At 45.8% G+C, this 20,100-nt stretch overlaps 1 protein-coding gene across 1 annotated transcript in view; it reads right to left on the bottom strand.

The window, feature by feature from the left end:
- Nucleotides 1-4,180: 4,180 nt before the first annotated feature.
- The window catches only part of LOC138768826 (serine-rich adhesin for platelets-like), a 31,612-nt gene continuing 15,692 nt past the window's right edge, over nt 4,181-20,100 (bottom strand). The window contains exons 4-13 of the mRNA XM_069946783.1: nt 18,997-19,269; nt 18,510-18,647; nt 17,191-17,353; nt 16,003-16,140; nt 15,771-15,883; nt 15,404-15,685; nt 14,330-14,401; nt 12,905-13,042; nt 5,163-5,319; nt 4,181-4,263 (exon numbers count right to left, since the gene is read on the bottom strand). Coding sequence (XP_069802884.1) covers nt 4,181-4,263; nt 5,163-5,319; nt 12,905-13,042; nt 14,330-14,401; nt 15,404-15,685; nt 15,771-15,883; nt 16,003-16,140; nt 17,191-17,353; nt 18,510-18,647; nt 18,997-19,269 — 1,557 coding nt within the window. The remainder of the gene's footprint in view (nt 4,264-5,162; nt 5,320-12,904; nt 13,043-14,329; nt 14,402-15,403; nt 15,686-15,770; nt 15,884-16,002; nt 16,141-17,190; nt 17,354-18,509; nt 18,648-18,996; nt 19,270-20,100) is intronic.

Below are 20,100 nucleotides of genomic sequence, written 5' to 3'. Positions count from 1 at the left end.
TGCTGAGGGATTACAGATTACAGGGTGTGTGTTGCTTTAAGGTAATGAAAACCTTGACAAATGGATGTTACGCTAGTGAGACAGTCCGTCACCATCACAGTGACAACTAAAGCGTAACATCTAGCTGATACTCAAAGTATTAGGAGATTACTAAAAGTAGAAATTCTAGAATATTCTATATAAGGCTAAACCTGTATCATAAACCATTAAACCAATTATATCACTAATTACCTAGCCTGAGGCGAGAGGAGGCGAGATGTGGGGTAACCATGGCTACATGGGACTCTCCCCTTTTATGCTGTTATAGTATGGGCCCTTCCCATATTTTTTATGGGCTTTGTGCACCATCTGCTGGTGAGTAGGTGTAACTGCAGGCAGTTCAGTATGGAGACAGGATATGGAACACAACACACACATACCCCAATAAGAAATTATCCGATATGGTTTGGGGGACGTTCTCGTGGCGTTCTCTAGATCTCTCATCCAATCTGGGTATAAATTCATCCCTGCAGATCACTTACATCCATCCATACATCTCCTGGGGCAAATGTAGACAACGCAGCATGTCACACAGCTAGAAATGTGCATGAACAAGACTTATAGTGACATCTCCCAGGACCTTATAGAATCACTCGGGGCGCATCTAGGCTGCACATGGCCGCTACTCCACGTTTTAGCTGATTAATTATATTAATGGGGCTTAAAGGGGTAGTTCACAAAAAAAGTGGTGTCAGAAAGTTATATGGATTTGTAATTTACTTCTATTCAGCTGCTGTATGCTCTGCAGGAAGTGGTGTATTCTCTCCAGTCTGACACAGTGCTCTCTGCTGCCACCTTTGTCCATGTCAGGAACTCTCCAGAGTAGCAGCAACTCCCCATAGTAAACCTTTCCTGGTCTCCAGACTGGAAAGCATACACCACTTCCTGCAGGACATGCAGCAGCTGATTAGTACTGGAAGAGTGGAGATTTTAAATAGAAATAATTTACAAATCTTTATAACCTTCTGAAACCAGTTGATCTAAAAGAAAAAAATTTAACAGAGAACCCGTTAAAACTACTGGCCAGTCACATTACAGAAGGTATAGAAGAAATTTATCGAGCTGTCTTAGGCTCCGTTCACACAGAGTAAAACTGGCGCAATTTCTCTATGGGGGGCTTGCGCGCCTCCTCTCTCCGCGCTGAAGAATGGACATGTTCATTCTTTAGAGCGGAGAGAGGAGGCGCGAGCCTCCCATAGACTGCCAATATGACACGGAGGCTGGCGGGAACTCCACCACAGAATGACGCCAGTTTTGTAACTACAATGTAACCACAGCCGTTGAATGCACACTACGTATCAGATAACGGCCGTTGTTTATACGGCCCCGTGAAAAATGAACATGTAAATTATTTTCGGCTAGTAATACTGCAACAACGGCCGTGGATTTCAATGCGGCCGCGAATGTAAAACTTATATCTGCCAAATTAAACTTGATTTGGACGTAAAAAAAATTCTGAGTGGTTTCTCGGGCTGGACGCAGTATTTAAAGTAAATGACCTGTTTCATCCTGCTTATAAACATGCTAGGAATCAAAAGTTTCACGACTAACCCGTACGATCGTAATTCTACGGCCCTAGTTTTGGTCGCAAAAGTCCGGCTGGTGAAAACAACGGCCGTTATTTTACGTAGTGTGAACATAGCCTTACTCCGTGTGAACGGAGCCTAAACAGCACCATTTCCGCCTTAGGCCCGTTCCCACTGAGCAAAGGTAGCGGAATTCCGCGACGGAATTGTCCGCCGCGGAATGCCGTTAGCCTCCCACTCATAATGGGAGTCTATGGGAGGCGCGCGCTCCCGCTCTGTACGCGCTGAAGAATGAACTGAGTTTTAAAACCCCACCCAATCAGGAGACAAGAGAGGGGGAAAATGTCCATGTTTTTGTAGCGCTGGAGAACCCCTTTAATCTCCCCTCTGTGGTGTGCGAGGGATGAATACACAGACTCCGGGATGACTGGAGAACAATAACTTTTACTTGTAAGACTCTTATTTAAAGGCACAGTACAATACTGTTAGTAACTTTGTGTTTCTTAGCTTGAGCTTTAGGTTGCCAGAAAGTTCCCTTTAAGAGGTTCAGAATATCCTGCAGTAGCAGATGAACTGGGATTAGAATACGTTTGTAAAGTCGCTGTAAGTTACGGTTAGAGGACCGGTATATGAGGCTCGGGGGACTATCTGGAGGGGACCTGTCCAATACACACGGCACTCACTATGGCTATGACTGATCTGACAATGCTGGCTAGGTACACAGAGTGGTAAGTCCAGTAATACGGGACCCTGGTTTGCACAACTGGGCAGAGGTAACCCTTTATCTTATGCTGAGGAACCCGAGCAGGAAACGGGACGAAAATTAGACGACGGACACTTAACATGCCAAAATATATAATTGAGCCCGTTTTGTGCATAGGGGGCATTACCCAGCCCCTCAGTGTACTGTGTCACCCCCTCATCGGCTCAGACGTCCCCTCCTACTTATGCATATGGGTGCAACATCTGGGCTGAGTAAGAGGTGTAGTACATGCCGATAGGCGGGCAGGAAGGTGGCAGTGAGGGGCCGGGCAATGCCGCTCAATTGCACCAACAGGGCTCAACTGAGAAAGAAAAGGAGAGCAGCGCTGAAATGGGCATCTCTCCCCCTAAAGGTGCCTTTACACGTACCGTATCGCTGCGTTTTTAACACTTTGTTTTTATCGCTGCGTTTTTAGCGCTGCATTTTTGATGCGATGTTTACATGCGAGTTTTGATTTTCACATGAAAATCATGTGAATATCAGAACGCGCATGTAAAAAAACGCAGCAAAAACGCAGCGATAAAAACGCAGCAAAAAAAATGCAGCGTTAAAAACGCAGCGATGCGGTACGTGTGAAGGCACCCTAAAGGTACCTGTCAGCAGGTTCATATGTACAAACCTGCTGATAGTTTCCCTTTAATAAATGGTGGGTGCATCATGTGCAGCGTCTGTTGTCTGATTTGATTCAGAGCAGAAGAGCGCCCCCCAGAGCCTGATGAGCTGGGGACCTTTTATTTCTCTGACCCTGTATTTAAAATGAGTTCTCCACCCTTACTGCAGGGCTCTATGGACATGTCTATGACCTATAATCTGGAATATCTTTTTATCCAGCACCGGTATGTTTCCCCTGATGCCAGATTAAAGGAATTTTGCTATATACACATGTTTATACCTACAGCCCTGTTGCAGATCTATGGTACCCCTATAGTCAGCCTGGCACATGTACGTCACCCTCGGTGCTGCTAATGTGATCAGCTAAGTGTCCAACATGGCAGGATCAGCCAGATTATGGGGATTTTACTGCATTCGTAATAATTTAAATAGATTATGGATGTTAATATTCCTGGCAATTGATTTTAGTTTGCTCCATAGTGTTGTACACAATGATGTAGGCGACTTATAGCCAGAAACACATGGTCCAGTCCATCGCATGGTTATACACAGACAGATAGGATGTTGTTGTATGTTTTGTGGAGTGCAGACACAGTCATACGATCCTGGGGACCTCCTCCATCTGACACCCTGTATAAGCGTGTAATGGAGAATAAGGGACCGTAACGAGGAGGAACACTCGTTTCTTCAATCCTCCATGGTTCACACCTTGATGACGTCTCCTTTGCCCTCTAGTATCAGTCACGCTACTATGGTATCTTATCATTATACACATAAGACACATCATTAATAGGGTCTAATATACTGGAATAAAGACCCTATCTAGGATTCATGGGGCCCCATAGCAGCTGCGTGGTCTGCCTCCATGGTAGCAATGCAAGTGACCCTACCCTAGTGACAAGTAATCGACTCCATAGTAACCTCCAATGGATCCAATGCAGGATCTTCTAGTTCTCCAGGGAGCCCTGATGGGATGATGGGAGTGATAGTTACTATTATAGACAATGTGGTCAATGAGAAATGACCCTTTCCTCCAGAGACAGCACCGCTCTTGTGTCCAGTTTGGGTGCTGGTTTTGCAACTTGGCTCCATCAAAGTGAATGGAGCTTAATTGTAAACCACACCTGACCTGGAGACAAGAGCGGTGCTGTCTCTGGAAGAAAGTGGCCACGTTTTTCGACGCTTGACCTCTTTAAGGAACCTGCTGAGATTTACTATGAATGCCATGATCACATGCACACTACATGTTATAGTTGTTGACCTGAGGTGAAGATAATCTTGTAAATTTACTCAAAAGATGTCTCTTATAGTTGATGTTATTGTCTAAAAATACAATATGGCTAAATTAGGAAGCGTTAGCACAACCAATGTTCACACTGCAGCCAGGTGTGTACTGTCATACATAAGATCTGGCTGCAGTAAAGACCAAAGGTTGTGAGCAACAGAACCACGACAAGGTCCTTCCCGCGTCTGTTGAAAAATATGGATGGAGCTCCGCTCCTTGTCCCGCTCCAGGACAATACACAATGGAAAAACCATTCAAGATGCAATAACATACACAGGTAACATCCAGGAACAACTAAACTTACCAAGAACATATGAATAGGTCCCCTTCTCTTCAGCACCGATGGGACGACTTTGTGGGATCTGACTCTAATAGTCTCCAAAATCTTTGGATTGACTCCAGGCATTCATCTACCTGTCAGGGGCTTATAGGAACGTGCAATAACAACATACACAGCAAGTCTATAGCCCGTACAACAGACTGCCCTCCACTCTGCACAGACGTGTTTACATCTCTTCCATGGGATATAGCAAAATAAATTCAGATGCTATATATATATATATATATATATATTATTTATTAAAATAAATAAATACATAAATAAGTGTAAAAGTAAAGATTGAAAACACACAAATAAAAAATAAACATGTTAGCAGCAGCGTATAATGAGAATATCACAGAGTATCATCTATATAGGATTTATTGTACAGAACGGGATGTCATAATGAAAAGCATCAAACAAAAAATGAACCCTGTGATAAAACACCAGCCAAAAGGAAGTATGTGATAGAATGTATGGTTACTTGGATTGTTACCTGAATGTACAGAATGTCACATGTTATATAGAGTATAAATCATATACGGTATATGTTACTGGTTGTTATACATGATATGGCCACCAAGGGGCAGTGTGCAGCGATAGACACTCCCAACTTACCTATTCCATGGCTGTCCTTTATGTATTGCTGGTCCACTCTGAAAGCCCAGCGGCCAGGGAAATTGACATTGCTGGTGGATGATATGTTAATAATGTCGGGTGACAGGGATCCAGGAATCATGTAACTTCCTTTACTATATCCACTGCTTAACCCGGCCTGGATAGAAGAAAACACCACCTGGTATTACTACATAATACTGATCATTCTAATTCCCTCTGTCCATCTTCACATGTAGTTAGTAGAGATGAGCGAGTAGTAAAAAACTCTAACGCTACGTTTACATGGAGCGATAATTCGCCCAATCGATCGTTTAACGATTTTAAAGCAACAATTTGGTTTTTATAATGATCAGCGTTTAGACGAATGAATCGTTAGAAAAATCGTTTGAAAATTCGTAAGAAAAATCGTTATTGCGATCGTTTTTAAGATCGCTTAAGCTTAAGCGAACGACGATGTAAGAACATTATGAAAGATCAAAATGAACGATTTCTCGCTCGTCGTTTGATCGTTTGCTGTGTTTACAGGGTACGATTATCGCTCATGTGATCATTTAAGCGAAAATTCGGACGATAATCGTTCCGTGTAAACGCAGCATTAGGCTCGAAATCCGATTTGAATGCTCCGTAATGCTCGACAATTCGATCGAATATCAAATCCATTCGGAGGCAATGGGAGATGCATGCTCGCTTCTTGGAAAGCTAAATTCGACCACTTGGAGGTCACCAATTCCACCATGACACCTCAGAAAATGATGTCAACACCTTTGTAATACAACTGGGACAGCAGGGGAGCATGCCTGGGTGCAGTGGCGCCGCAATGATGAGGCGACCTGAGTCGTCTGCCTCAGGCGGCGCCACCAGCTATCTTCATGGGGGCGGCATTCAGTGGCAGATTATAATATGGGCGGTTCGGGCGGCCGCCCACATTATAATCCGCCACTGATTGTACCATGTACTGGAGACCCCCCGCGCCCGGACAGCATCTGTAATTAGATGCTGTGAGCGGGGGAGACTGTATTCATAAGCGCCGCGCTGTAATGAATCAGCCGCGCGGTGCTGTTACTACAGCGCGGCGCTAATGAGTACAGTCTCCCCCGCTCCCAGCATCTAATTACAGATGCTGTCCGGGCGCGGGGGTCTCCGGTACATGCATTCCACGTCCGTGATCCTCCAGGATCACGGAACGTGGAATGCAGCCTTAGTCCCCCGGCTGATGTGCGGCTGCCGGGGGTGTCCCATCCTGTCCCCGGCAGCGCGCGCATCAGAGAGCTCCCCGTGCGCCGGAAGTCACAGGCACAGGTGCACGGGGAGCTCTCTGATGCGCGCGCTGCCGGGGACAGGACGGGACACCTCCGGCAGCCACACATTAGCCGGGACCAGACCAGAGAGGCTCGACGGAGGAACGGAGGGTAGGTGAGTTGTGTGCTGTTTTTTGTTTTATCTGCTGTGCAGGGGGGGGGGGGGGGGGAGAGGGGAGAGGGGGACCATCTATAAGGGAGAGGGCAGAGGGGGACCATCTATAAGGGAGGGGGGAGAGGGGGACCATCTATAAGGGGGGGGCGGCATCTATAGGGGGGGGAAAGAGGGGGACCATCTATAAGGGGAGGGGGACCATCTATAAGGGGGGGGGCATCTATAAGGGGGGGACCATCTATAAGGGAGAGGACAGAGGGAGACCATCTATAAGGGGGGGGGAAGAGGGGGACCATCTATAGGGGGGGGAAAGGGGGACCATCTATAAGGGGGGGGGAGAGGGGGACCATCTATAAGGGGGGGCATCTATAAGGGGGGAGAGGGGGACCATCTATAAGGGGGGGGACCATCTATAAGGGGGGGAAGAGGGGGACCATCTATAAGGGGGGGAAGAGGGGGACCATCTATAAGGGGGGGGGAAAGAGGGGGACCATCTATAAGGGGGAAGAGGGGGACCATCTATAAGGGGGGGGGGGAAAGAGGGGGACCATCTATAAGGGGGGGGGAAAGAGGGGGACCATCTATAGGGGGGGGGAGAAAGAGGGGGACCATCTATAAGGGAGGGGGACCATCTATAAGGGGGGGAAGGGGGACCATCTATAAGGGAGGGGGGGAAAGAGGGGGACCATCTATAAAGGAGGGGGGAAAGAGGGGACCATCTATATGGGGGAAAGAGGGGGACCATCTATAAGGGGGGAAGAGGGGGACCATCTATAAGGGAGGGGGGAAAGAGGGGGACCATCTATAAAGGAGGGGGGAAAGAGGGGGACCATCTATAAGGGGGGAAGAGGGGGACCATCTATAAGGGAGGGGGGAAAGAGGGGGACCATCTATTAGAGGGGGACCATCTATAAGGGAAGGGGAAAGGGGGCCATCTATAAGGGAGGGGGAGAGGGGGACCATCTATAAGGGAGGGGGGAGAGGGGGACCATCTATAAGGGAGGGGGGAGAGGGGGACCATCTATAAGGGAGAGGGGACCATCTATAAGGGGGGGAAGAGGGGGACCATCTATAAGGGGGGAAGAGGGGGACCATCTCCTAAAAGATCAGCACCCTCCTCTCCTGACATCCTCTGTGCAGCTGGGACCTCTCCTATAGGATTAGCCCCCTCCTCTCCTGACATCCTCTGTGCTGCTGGGACCTCTCCTATAGGATTAGCACCCTCCTCTCCTGACCTCCTCTGTGCTGCTGTGACCTCCCCTATAAGATCAGCCCCCTCCTCTCTGGACCTCCTCTGTGCTGCTGTGACCTCCCCTATAAGATCAGCCCCCTCCTCTCTGGACCTCCTCTGTGCTGCTGTGACCTCCCCTATAAGATCAGCCCCCTCCTCTCCTGACATCCTTTGTGCAGCAAGGGACAAAACATTATGTTTACTGGGGACAGCAGTGTGGGGGGGGGGGGGGGGGGGCACTAGTGGATTATAATGTGGGAGGATTGACGGGGGGGGGGGGGGGCGTCATCCTATAGTTCGCCTCGGGCAGCAGAGAGGCTAGAATCACCCCTGCCTGGGTGCATCTAACACGCCAAAGTCGCAGTATTACGCCACTATCACATCAATTATACACTCCAAACACAATATAACCGCTATGGACAGTGGAAAAAACACCAGGAACCTTCTTTCCTCTACATTAGCATGGACGGAAAGCCACATTCTAAGCAAAAGAAACATTTTCATGCACCCCTTTAAATCACGTTGCCTATGACAACTACAGATAGCGTAGGAAAGTAGGAAATCACACAGCACCCACCCCTAAGACTGTGGAAGTATATGTTTCCGCACTATGACACGTGTGATGTTTGTTTTGAATTGTTATGTGATACTAATTATTGATTTGTAACAGTTGTTGCTGATTTTGTTTGCTGTGTATAAATGCACCTTTATGCCATATATGCTTTTGACACTGATTGAAAAAGACCTTAATGTGAAGGCAACTATATAACAGCTATACTTATTGTATCCAGGTCCAGTCTCCTGAAGGCAGCTACTGTATATAACAGCTATACTTACTGTATCCAGGCCCAGTCTCCTGAAGGCAGCTATATAACAGCTATACTTATTGTATCCAGGCCCAGTCTCCTGAAGGCAGCTATATAACAGCTATACTTATTGTATCCAGGTCCAGTCTCCTGAAGGCAGCTATATAACAGCTATACCTACTTGGATCCAGGTCCAGTCTCCTGAAGGCTGCTATATAACAGCTATACTTACTGTATCCAGGTCCAGTCTCCTGAAGGCAGCTATATAACAGCTATACTTATTGTATCCAGGTCCAGTCTCTTCAAGGCAGCTATATAACAGCTATACCTACTTGTATCCAGGTCCAGTGTCCTGAAGGCAGCTATATAACAGCTATACTTACTGTATCCAGGTCCAGTCTCCTGAAGGCAGCTATGTGACAGCTATACTTACTGTAACCAGGTCCAGTCTCCTGAAGGCAGCTACAGTATATAACAGCTATACTTACTGTATCCAGGTCCAGTCTCCTGAAGGCAGCTATGTGACAGCTATACTTACTGTAACCAGGTCCAGTCTCCTGAAGGCAGCTACAGTATGTAACAGCTATACTTATTGTATCCAGGTCCAGTCTCCTGAAGGCAGCTATATAACAGCTATACTTACTGTATCCAGGTCCAGTCTCCTGAAGGCAGCTATATAACAGCTATACTTATTGTATCCAGGTCCAGTCTCCTGAAGGCAGCTATATAACAGCTATACTTACTGTATCCAGGTCCAGTCTCCTGAAGGCAGCTATATAACAGCTATACTTATTGTATCCAGGTCCAGTGTCCTGAAGGCAGCTATATAACAGCTATACTTACTGTATCCAGGTCCAGTCTCCTGAAGGCAGCTATGTGACAGCTATACTTACTGTAACCAGGTCCAGTCTCCTGAAGGCAGCTACAGTATGTAACAGCTATACTTATTGTATCCAGGTCCAGTCTCCTGAAGGCTGCTATATAACAGCTATACTTATTGTATCCAGGTCCAGTCTCCTGAAGGCAGCTATATAACAGCTATACTTACTGTATCCAGGTCCAGTCTCCTGAAGGCAGCTATATAACAGCTATACTTACTGTATCCAGGTCCAGTCTCCTGAAGGCAGCTATATAACAGCTATACTTACTGTATCCGGGTCCAGTCTCCTGAAGGCAGCTATATAACAGCTATACTTACTGTATCCGGGTCCAGTCTCCTGAAGGCAGCTATATAACAGCTATACTTACTGTATCCAGGTCCACTCTCCTGAAGGCAGCTATATAACAGCTATACTTACTGTATCCAGGTCCAGTCTCCTGAAGGCAGCTATATAACAGCTATACTTATTGTATCCAGGTCCAGTCTCCTGAAGGCAGCTATATAACAGCTATACTTACTGTATCCAGGTCCAGTCTCCTGAAGGCAGCTGGGACCTCTCCTATAGGATTAGCCCCCTCCTCTCCTGACATCCTCTGTGCTGCTGGGACCTCTCCTATAGGATTAGCACCCTCCTCTCCTGACCTCTCCTGACCTCCTCTGACCTTACTGTATCCAGGTCCAGTCTCCTGAAGGCTGCTATATAACAGCTATATACTTACTGTATCCAAGTCCAGTCTCCTGAAGGCAGTTATATAACAGCTATACTTACTGTATCCAGGTCCAGTCTCCTGAAGGCAGCTATATAACAGCTATACTTACTGTATCCGGGTCCAGTCTCCTGAAGGCAGCTATATAACAGCTATACTTACTGTATCCGGGTCCAGTCTCCTGAAGGCAGCTATATAACAGCTATACTTACTGTATCCAGGTCCACTCTCCTGAAGGCAGCTATATAACAGCTATACTTACTGTATCCAGGTCCAGTCTCCTGAAGGCAGCTATATAACAGCTATACTTATTGTATCCAGGTCCAGTCTCCTGAAGGCAGCTATATAACAGCTATACTTACTGTATCCAGGTCCAGTCTCCTGAAGGCAGCTATGTGACAGCTATACTTACTGTAACCAGGTCCAGTCTCCTGAAGGCAGCTACAGTATGTAACAGCTATACTTATTTTATCCAGGTCCAGTCTCCTGAAGGCTGCTATATAACAGCTATACTTATTGTATCCAGGTCCAGTCTCCTGAAGGCTGCTATATAACAGCTATACTTATTGTATCCAGTTCCAGTCTCCTGAAGGCAGCTATATACCAGCTATACTTATTGTATCCAGGCCCAGTCTCCTAAGGGCTGCTATATAACAGCTATACTTACTGTATCCAGGCCCAGTCTCCTGAAGGCAGCTATATAACAGCTATACTTACTGTATCCAGGTCCAGTCTCCTGAAAGCAGCCATATACCAGCTATACTTATTGTATCTAGATCCAGTCTCCTGAAGGCAGATATATAACAGCTATACCTACTTGGATCCAGGTCCAGTCTCCTGAAGGCTGCTATATAACAGCTATACTTACTGTATCCAGGTCCAGTCTCCTGAAGGCAGCTATATAACAGCTATACTTATTGTATCCAGGTCCAGTCTCTTCAAGGCAGCTATATAACAGCTATACCTACTTGTATTTAGGTCCAGTGTCCTGAAGGCAGCTATATAACAGCTATACTTACTTGTATCCAGGTTCAGTGTCCTGAAGGCAGCTATATAACAGCTATACTTATTGTATCCAGGTTCAGTGTCCTGAAGGCAGCTATATAACAGCTATACTTATTGTATACAGGTCCAGTCTCCTGAAGGCAGCTATATAACAGCTATACTTACTGTATCCAGGTCCAGTCTCCTGAAGGCCGCTATATAACAGCTATACTTACTGTATCCAGGTCCAGTCTCCTGAAGGCCGCTATATAACAGCTATACTTACTGTATCCAGGTCCAGTCTCCTGAAGGCAGCTATATAACAGCTATACTTACTGTATCCAGGTCCAGTCCCCTAAAGGCAGCTATATAACATCTATACTTACTGTATCCAGGTCCAGTCCCCTGAAGGCAGCTATATAACAGCTATACTTACTGTATCCAGGTCCAGTCTCCTGAAGGCAGCTATGTGACAGCTATACTTACTGTAACCAGGTCCAGTCTCCTGAAGGCAGCTACAGTATGTAACAGCTATACTTATTTTATCCAGGTCCAGTCTCCTGAAGGCTGCTATATAACAGCTATACTTATTTTATCCAGGTCCAGTCTCCTGAAGGCTGCTATATAACAGCTATACTTATTGTATCCAGGTCCAGTCTCCTCAAGGCAGCTATATAACAGCTATACTTATTGTATCCAGTTCCAGTCTCCTGAAGGCAGCTATATACCAGCTATACTTATTGTATCCAGGCCCAGTCTCCTAAGGGCTGCTATATAACAGCTATACTTACTGTATCCAGGTCCAGTCTCCTGAAAGCAGCCATATACCAGCTATACTTATTGTATCTAGATCCAGTCTCCTGAAGGCAGATATATAACAGCTATACCTACTTGGATCCAGGTCCAGTCTCCTGAAGGCTGCTATATAACAGCTATACTTACTGTATCCAGGTCCAGTCTCCTGAAGGCAGCTATATAACAGCTATACTTATTGTATCCAGGTCCAGTCTCTTCAAGGCAGCTATATAACAGCTATACCTACTTGTATCCAGGTCCAGTGTCCTGAAGGCAGCTATATAACAGCTATACTTACTTGTATCCAGGTTCAGTGTCCTGAAGGCAGCTATATAACAGCTATACTTATTGTATCCAGGTTCAGTGTCCTGAAGGCAGCTATATAACAGCTATACTTATTGTATACAGGTCCAGTCTCCTGAAGGCAGCTATATAACAGCTATACTTACTGTATCCAGGTCCAGTCTCCTGAAGGCCGCTATATAACAGCTATACTTACTGTATCCAGGTCCAGTCTCCTGAAGGCCGCTATATAACAGCTATACTTACTGTATCCAGGTCCAGTCTCCTGAAGGCAGCTATATAACAGCTATACTTACTGTATCCAGGTCCAGTCCCCTAAAGGCAGCTATATAACATCTATACTTACTGTATCCAGGTCCAGTCCCCTGAAGGCAGCTATATAACAGCTATACTTACTGTATCCAGGTCCAGTCCCCTGAAGGCAGATTTTCTGACTTGTGCTGGTTGAAAAAAACAGACTAAACACGGCTCACTGTGTCTGACAATCACACGACTGCCTTCTCTCTGTGAGTGCTCAGATGGCCTGGGATACCCAGGACTTCCTGTTTTTTGAGAAAACACAGGACACAGGAAGTGCTGTGTTTTCCATGATAACGGATCTATCAATCTAGTTAGTTTCTTACCAGTGCCGGGATGCCTCCAAGTCCAGTATCACCATCTCCGCCGCTCGCTGTCCCTGTCGTCCACTGTATGTTTGCATAATTAAATATAACATATGTGGTGAGCCAATCTGTAGTGAGGACGGCCTGAAATGTGTTCACCTAAATATGCACAAGAAAAAGTGTTACTTATATAATAAGAAAGACTTTCTACAAATATGTAATAAAAAAGGAATGGATTGTGAATAATTTCTCCAAACCTGCCAGTCTAATGTTCCTGGTGCCCATTACCCCTATTCCCTGGAGACATGTTGTCCTCACTAATAACCAAGATTTACAAAATATACTTTGTCCAGCCGTCAAGGATGAGTGCCGACAGTATTATAGTAGTTATGATGTATAAAGGGAACAGTAGTATAGTTATTATCTTGTATATAGGAGCAGTATTATAGTAGTTATAATCCAGCGAGAAAAGAAAGTGCTCGCACTATCGGTGTATCGGGCTGAATGAATTCAGGTGAGGCGTATGTGGATAGACATTCACTACAAGTGCGTGAGACTGAGTCCGGGGTGCATCGGCAGAAAACAAAGTGTAAAATGGCACAAGCAGGTAGATACAGAAAGTCCAAAGCACTCAACGGATTGTAGCAGTCTTTAGTAATTTATTACACAGGGAGGGGGAAAGAGGGGGCCCTAAAACCCTAACTTAATCACGAAAAGGGCAGACAAAGGGGGAGCTACCGTGGTTATGTCACGGTCCTATTATATGGAGGAGGCCAAAAGACAGCTAGGTGATCGTAATACTGTACATATCACCCACTTATCAAAAATCCGATACCGAAGATTCAGGAACAGCTTCGGACCCTCCTCCATAAATATAGTAGTAATGGTGCCATTCATAAACGTACGGCTGAGAAATTGCTACCCCTTGCACCTAAGGCGCCCAGGACTTTCTTCCTAAAGTCCATAAAAATCTGGACAAACCACCTGGGCGCCCTATTGTGTCAGCCATTGGGTCACCTACAGAATACCTGTCACAATTCTTGGACTGGTCTTTACGACCACTGTTGGCTGAGACTCCGGGCTATTTAAAGGACTCTGGGGACTTTATAAATGCGCTTGACACTATACATTTTTCTGAGGGTTGTATTTTGGCTTCCATAGATGTTGAGAGCCTCTACACCCGCATCCCTCACGATGCGGGTGTAGAGGCGATTGACTGGTTTATGTCCAGGTGTGACCAGCCTGCAGAATTTAGAGAATTTGTGAAAGAAGCTCTACTTTTCATTTTGCGCAACAATGTGTTTTTGTTTGATGACCAGTGGTACGTGCAGGAGATCGGCACCGCGATGGGTACGCCGGTCTCCTGCACGTATGCTGATTTGTTTTGGCTAAGTTGGAAAATGATCTAGTGCCCATAACCCACACATTGGAGGCATCAGAGCATACCTTCGGTATGTGGACGACGTCTTCGTTGTGTGGGATGGCAACAGTGACAGTTTTACTGATTTTGTTAACTATCTAAATACCAACAACGGAGTTAATATGTATTTTACACATACGATAGGTGGCACCTCCCTTGAATTCCTTGATGTACAGGTACAAGCCATTAATGGTAAGCTGGAGACTTCTGTATTCAGGAAAAAGACTGCATGTAATGCCTTACTCCACTATGGGAGCTCGCATCCTTCCCAAGTTAAAAACTCTATTCCCTTTAGCCAAAAGGTCCGCCTTAAAAGAATTAACAGCACCACAGAATCCTTCTCTAAACAGGCCGATGCCCTCGAACAAAGTCTATTAGCCAGGGATTATCCCCCTGATATTGTATCGGCAGCCAGAGAGAGAGCCAATACACTGTCCAGACCCGACCTGCTAAAATCCAAATCCAGTCCAGATAAAGCAGCTAATAGATTCACGTTTGCTTTCCAAAATCCTCCATTAAATAAAATCATTGCTAATAGCATTCACAAACACTGGCACATACTCGAACAAGATGAAGACCTAAGAGAAATAGCGACATTAGGCCCTCTTATCACCTACCGTAAAAATCCCACCATTGGTGACATTCTTAATGTGAATATATCCCAAAAGAGAGTGCGTAACGATTGGTTGAGCCAGAATGTCATAACGGGTAATAAACGTTGTGGGACATGTAACTTGCTCCCAGCTCATCCCCACTGACTATATTAGGCTGAATGGTGTAGATTGTCAGATAGAAAGCCTCATTACATGCAGAACCTCCTTCACTGTATACACTATCATATGCCCATGTAACAGGTTTTACGTTGGTAAAACCAAGAGACCTATGTGGACACGCTACAAGGAACATGCTTGTGTCGTTTGGGGGCAGCCTTCTCCGCCGGTGGTGCTGGCCGGGTTCTGGTTTTGCTTTTTGGGTCTGGTCCTGTGACATGGGGGTTGCAGGGCCGTTCCATGGCCTCCCTTCCCTGCACGTGCACGCTTTCATTTTTACATAGCTGTAACATAGCTTTATTGTGGTTAAGAACCTATAATAAAAGTTACCATGTTGGAGTTTGATCCATAGTAAGGAACTTTATCCCATGTGGTCACCATCACCATTTGTGCACTGAAGTTCAAGCCTTGGAAGTAAGAATTAACATCTGCTGTGGCCCTGGACAAGAGGTTGGGGTCAGTGCTTGTCCGGCAGTAAATGTCTCCTGACTCTCCAGTGTCTGTATCAGCCCAGTAGGGAGCGATCAGTGGAATCATCTCGCTCACCGGGAGAGGTTGCGGGGTAGATTGTATTAGACGATTGTTGAAGGTAAAATATCCATTGGTGTAAACCTGGGGAGAAGAAGCAAAAAGACTTAGTTAGCTCTTGAGCAAGTCAAGTAAAAATTTTCGTCCAGATATTAAGAGAGAATCTTACATATATGAGTGAGGATAAACTTCCAAAGATTGGCATCAAATCCGGAAGTCTAACAGAGACAAATTCATTGTTAATGTTGAAATCGACTCTTGGTCCATATGGGTAGAGAAGGTCTGAGAAGACATAATATACCATACAAGTCAAGGGTTATTGGGTTCTGGGGATGGGTCAGGTGAAATAACATTATACGCAAGTTATGTGCCATTTCTTCTCTATTGTATCGGCTCCCTACCGGTCTCATACAGTGGAAGAGCGACCACCGAGGCTAATAGTGCGTTACTGGAGGTGACTTGGCTGACATCTGTAGGTAACAGATCTGTGGTCTCCAGAACCATCTCCGGTGTTTTGGTCACTGCCGGAGGAGAGGAGGCTGTGTAGGAGAAGGATCAATCTGAAATGAAGGGATAACATCCATCTTGTTGGAGTTCTCCTTTAAATGCTGATCCAGAATTAATTAAGTTCTGGATCAGAATTTAAAGGAGAACTCCAACAAGCACCTACCTACATTTGGTTGTAATGATGTTATATTACATTTTAATTTTTTATCTTTTTCTTTTTTCTATACATTAAAGCGAATCTGTGCACCTTACGGAACCCCAACTGCCGGAACAGCGTTGTAGTGCTCCTCGCGCTGTGCCTGGTTTGGGGGTCAACCTGTCTCCTGGTGCCAGTATTTGAAGAAAAATGTGTCAGACTGGCGTGGCCCAGAGCATTAGTGCCCTAGGCCTACAGCGCCTCTCTCCCTGGGTGAAGGCAGCTAGAGAGGTGCCACAGGCGTAGGGCACTGTTGCTCTGGGCCATGCCAGTTTGGCTGCCCCCCGCACCATTTTTCTTATTAATACAGGCACAGGGAGACAGGCCAACCCTTAAACTGGGCAGTCATAAGGAGCTCTACAATGCGGTGCTTGAGGCAAGGTGCTGTTACAGAGTCGCTTTAAAGGGGTACTCCGGCCCGGGGATATTTTTAAGCTATTGCCGTAGCAGAGTCCAGCCTCGGCCGCTGAATGGCTGAGCTGCTTTGAGACGTCACGTCTCATGCGGCAGCTCACACAAGGAAGCGGCCGTGGGACGGGTGTACCGGGCGGCGCGATCCAGGACCCGGCGCTGGAACAGGGGAGGTAAGTGACCTCCGCCGTCCATAACCACCCCCTCCCTGGCCATAGCTTAAAAATACCCCCGGGCCGGAGTACCCCTTTAAAGGGTTCTTTGTAGGCAAAACAGATGGACGGTCTATACACAGGATAAGTCATCAGTCCCTGCCAACATTGGCCGCCCCCACGGATCAGCTGCTCAGCTTCTGCATTACTGTTCCCTGTGTAGTATAAGGGCAGGGCAGGCACCATGCTGATCAGTAATCGATGACCGGTCCTGTTTATAGGTTGTCAATCTTTAAACTCCCGCCCTCATTTATGACACTCACCAACTTTGTTCCCCCTGGCGTCTTCTATGTAGAAATTGTTCACTTTAAAAACCCAGCGTCCCTTGATGTTCACATTGCTTGTCTGAGTGATGTTGAGGATGGCCGGATCCATGGACCCTGGTATAAGGTAGTAATTGTCCAGGACGCCGCCGTTTAGACCGGCCTGAAAGTCAGTAACGTTCAGGTTTGAACCACTTATAAATTACTGTACTTATGATTAGGATTTTTAAAGCATGTCCATGTGGGTCATATGTTTCCTATAGTTTATATAAATGTATAATGATGGTATTCTTTTAGTTTTTAGTTATATTTTCATTTATTTAATATGCTTAAAGTAGTACTCCAGCGAAAACCTTTTTCTTTCAAATTAACTGGTTTCAGAAAGTCATATAGATATATAATTTATTTCTATTTAAAATTCTCCAGTCTTCCAGTATTTATCTGCTGCTGTATGTCCTGCAGGAAGTGGTGTATTCTTTCTAATGTGACACATTCTCTCTGCTGCCACCTCTGTCCATGTCAGGAACTGTCCAAAGCAGCAGCAAATTCCCATAGAAAACCTCTCCTGCTCTGGACAGTTCCTGACATGGACAGAGGTGGCAGCAGAGAGCACTGTGTCAGACTGGAAAGAATACCCCACTTCCTGCAGGACATACAGCAGCTGATAAGTACTGGAAGACTGGAGATTTTTAAACAAAAGTAAATTACAAATCTATATAATTTTCTGAGACCAGTTGATTTGAAAGAAAAAGGGTTTTGCTGGAGTACCTCTATAAAGGGGCAGAAAGTAGCGGATCTGCAGGTCTCCCTTATCCTTCGGCAGTCCAGGAACATGAACACCAGCACCTGGGGGCCTTCTGAAGGCATCATACAGCTGTGTTGAAGGCATAATGCTAATACTAATGTATCACTGTTATTATTATTATTAGTAGTAGTAGTAGTAATTTATAAAGTGTCCTTGATTTCAGAGCGCTATACAAGCCATAGGGGTAACAAACAGGAACATCATTACATGAAGATCAAAACACGTTACATGAAGGTAAATGGCAGACTGGTACATGGGGGAAGATGACCCTGCCCGCGAGGGCTTACAATCAGACAATAGAAAAAGATTAGAAAAAAAGAACACATCAGAATATCTGTCTCTAGGGCAATACTATCTCAGGAGCCGGACCAATGGTTTACAAAGGGAGCAAATCATTCACCTCAGCATGAGGTTTTTTTTTTTACAAACAAAAACACAGAAAAATGCAACAGCTGACCGCAATGGCAAGATATAAACAATACAAACAATAGAAAAAAACAACAACATATCTTACCAATGCTGGCTGACCACCCAGTCCGTCCATAGGACTGCCCCCACTGGACACGGCTGTGGTCCACTCAATGTCCTTGTAATTGAGGAGAACAAAGGTGGAATTTCCATCTGTGGTCAAGACGACCTGAAACGTGTTGGTCTGAAGGAGAAGAATTAGAGAAGACACTTGTGACAATCCATATACTGAGTTTTTTTTTTTGCAGCCAGATATTATAAAAAAAATTATAAGTTACGCTCATAGCGAATACTTATTTGCCCGGGGGCATATGGGAACATATTGGTTGCTGTAACAGTGCTTTTCTCATGATTACTTCCCTTTAAGGATGTGGCTCCCGAATGGCTCCCACCTCAGGATTCAGGTCCAGACCCCTTCAGACTGGTTGTGGCCACTGGATGTCGTCGGGAAGCCCAGCAAGATATTGCTTCTTTTAAAATCTTGTCCGACCAATCCACCCCTCTTAAGGTTCTTGATTTGGAATTAAAGTTACCTTGTTAGTCTGTGATCCATAAAATGCAACATGGTCCCAAGTGGCCACGAAGACCCATTGAGCGTTAAAGTCCAGGTCATTGGAGTAGGTCCTGATGTCAGAAGTCGCTCTGGCCAGGAGTTCGGGGTCAGTGCTTTCACGATAATAGATATTGCCAGCAATAGTGATATCCACATCCGCCCAGAAGGGGGCGATATAAGGGGTAGTGATGGGCACATCTGGAGTGTATTCAACAGTTGGTATCATGAATGACAGCACTCCACTGGTGTGGACCTGTTAGGAAAGACATTAAAGGAGCATAGTGGGGTTAGGAATGGTTACTAGCAATGGAATCAGCCTGTCTATGCAATCATTAGAGGTCCTCTCTATGGTCCTCAGCCCACAGATAATAGATTATGGTGGAAAGATTGTATAACTTCAACAGCCATGATGCCCCCACATTGATGCCAACATCAAAGACGCATATTAAATGCCACAAAGCCCACTTGAATGTGTAGTACCCAGGAGGATGATGAGTGGAGTAGTCAGGACAGCTAAGGATAGTAGCCCCTTTGGCAAAGTCTACAGGGATGTCACTAGAACCGCATGGCTTTTGTCAATTGGTCTTAATTATGTTGTTACCTTGGAACTGGAAATTGACTAGGCTTAAACCGTGTCATAGGTCTCTGACCAAAGCCAGATTAAGGGTCCTATTACATGGCCCGATAATAACTGTAACTGAGCGCCGATCTGCTAGATCGACGCTCGTTTACTGGGCCTATTACACGGCCCGATAATCGTTTAACAAGGGCTGCATGGACATTGTTATCTATGTCCATGCAGCCCTTGCTTTTAAACTGCATACATTACCTATCCATGGTCCTGGACTCCTCCTGCGGTCCGCTTCTCCCCAGGTCCCGCGCGCTGCAGCTTTAGAGCGGCCTGTCTTAGCTGACAGACCGCTCAGTCAATTACTGGCCGTGGTGGTCCCATCCAGTGATTGACCGAACCTATAACAAGGATCAGCTGATGATTGTTGTCATTGACTGATCGTTGTGTTTATTAAACGGAGCGATAATCGGCTGGATAGGACCGATTGAGCCAATTATCGTTCCCTGTAATAGT

The sequence above is a fragment of the Dendropsophus ebraccatus genome, chromosome 12 (assembly GCF_027789765.1).
Source record: "Dendropsophus ebraccatus isolate aDenEbr1 chromosome 12, aDenEbr1.pat, whole genome shotgun sequence".
In the NCBI taxonomy this organism is placed as follows: Eukaryota; Metazoa; Chordata; class Amphibia; order Anura; family Hylidae; genus Dendropsophus; species Dendropsophus ebraccatus.
This window is presented reverse-complemented; position numbering and strand designations above follow the sequence as displayed.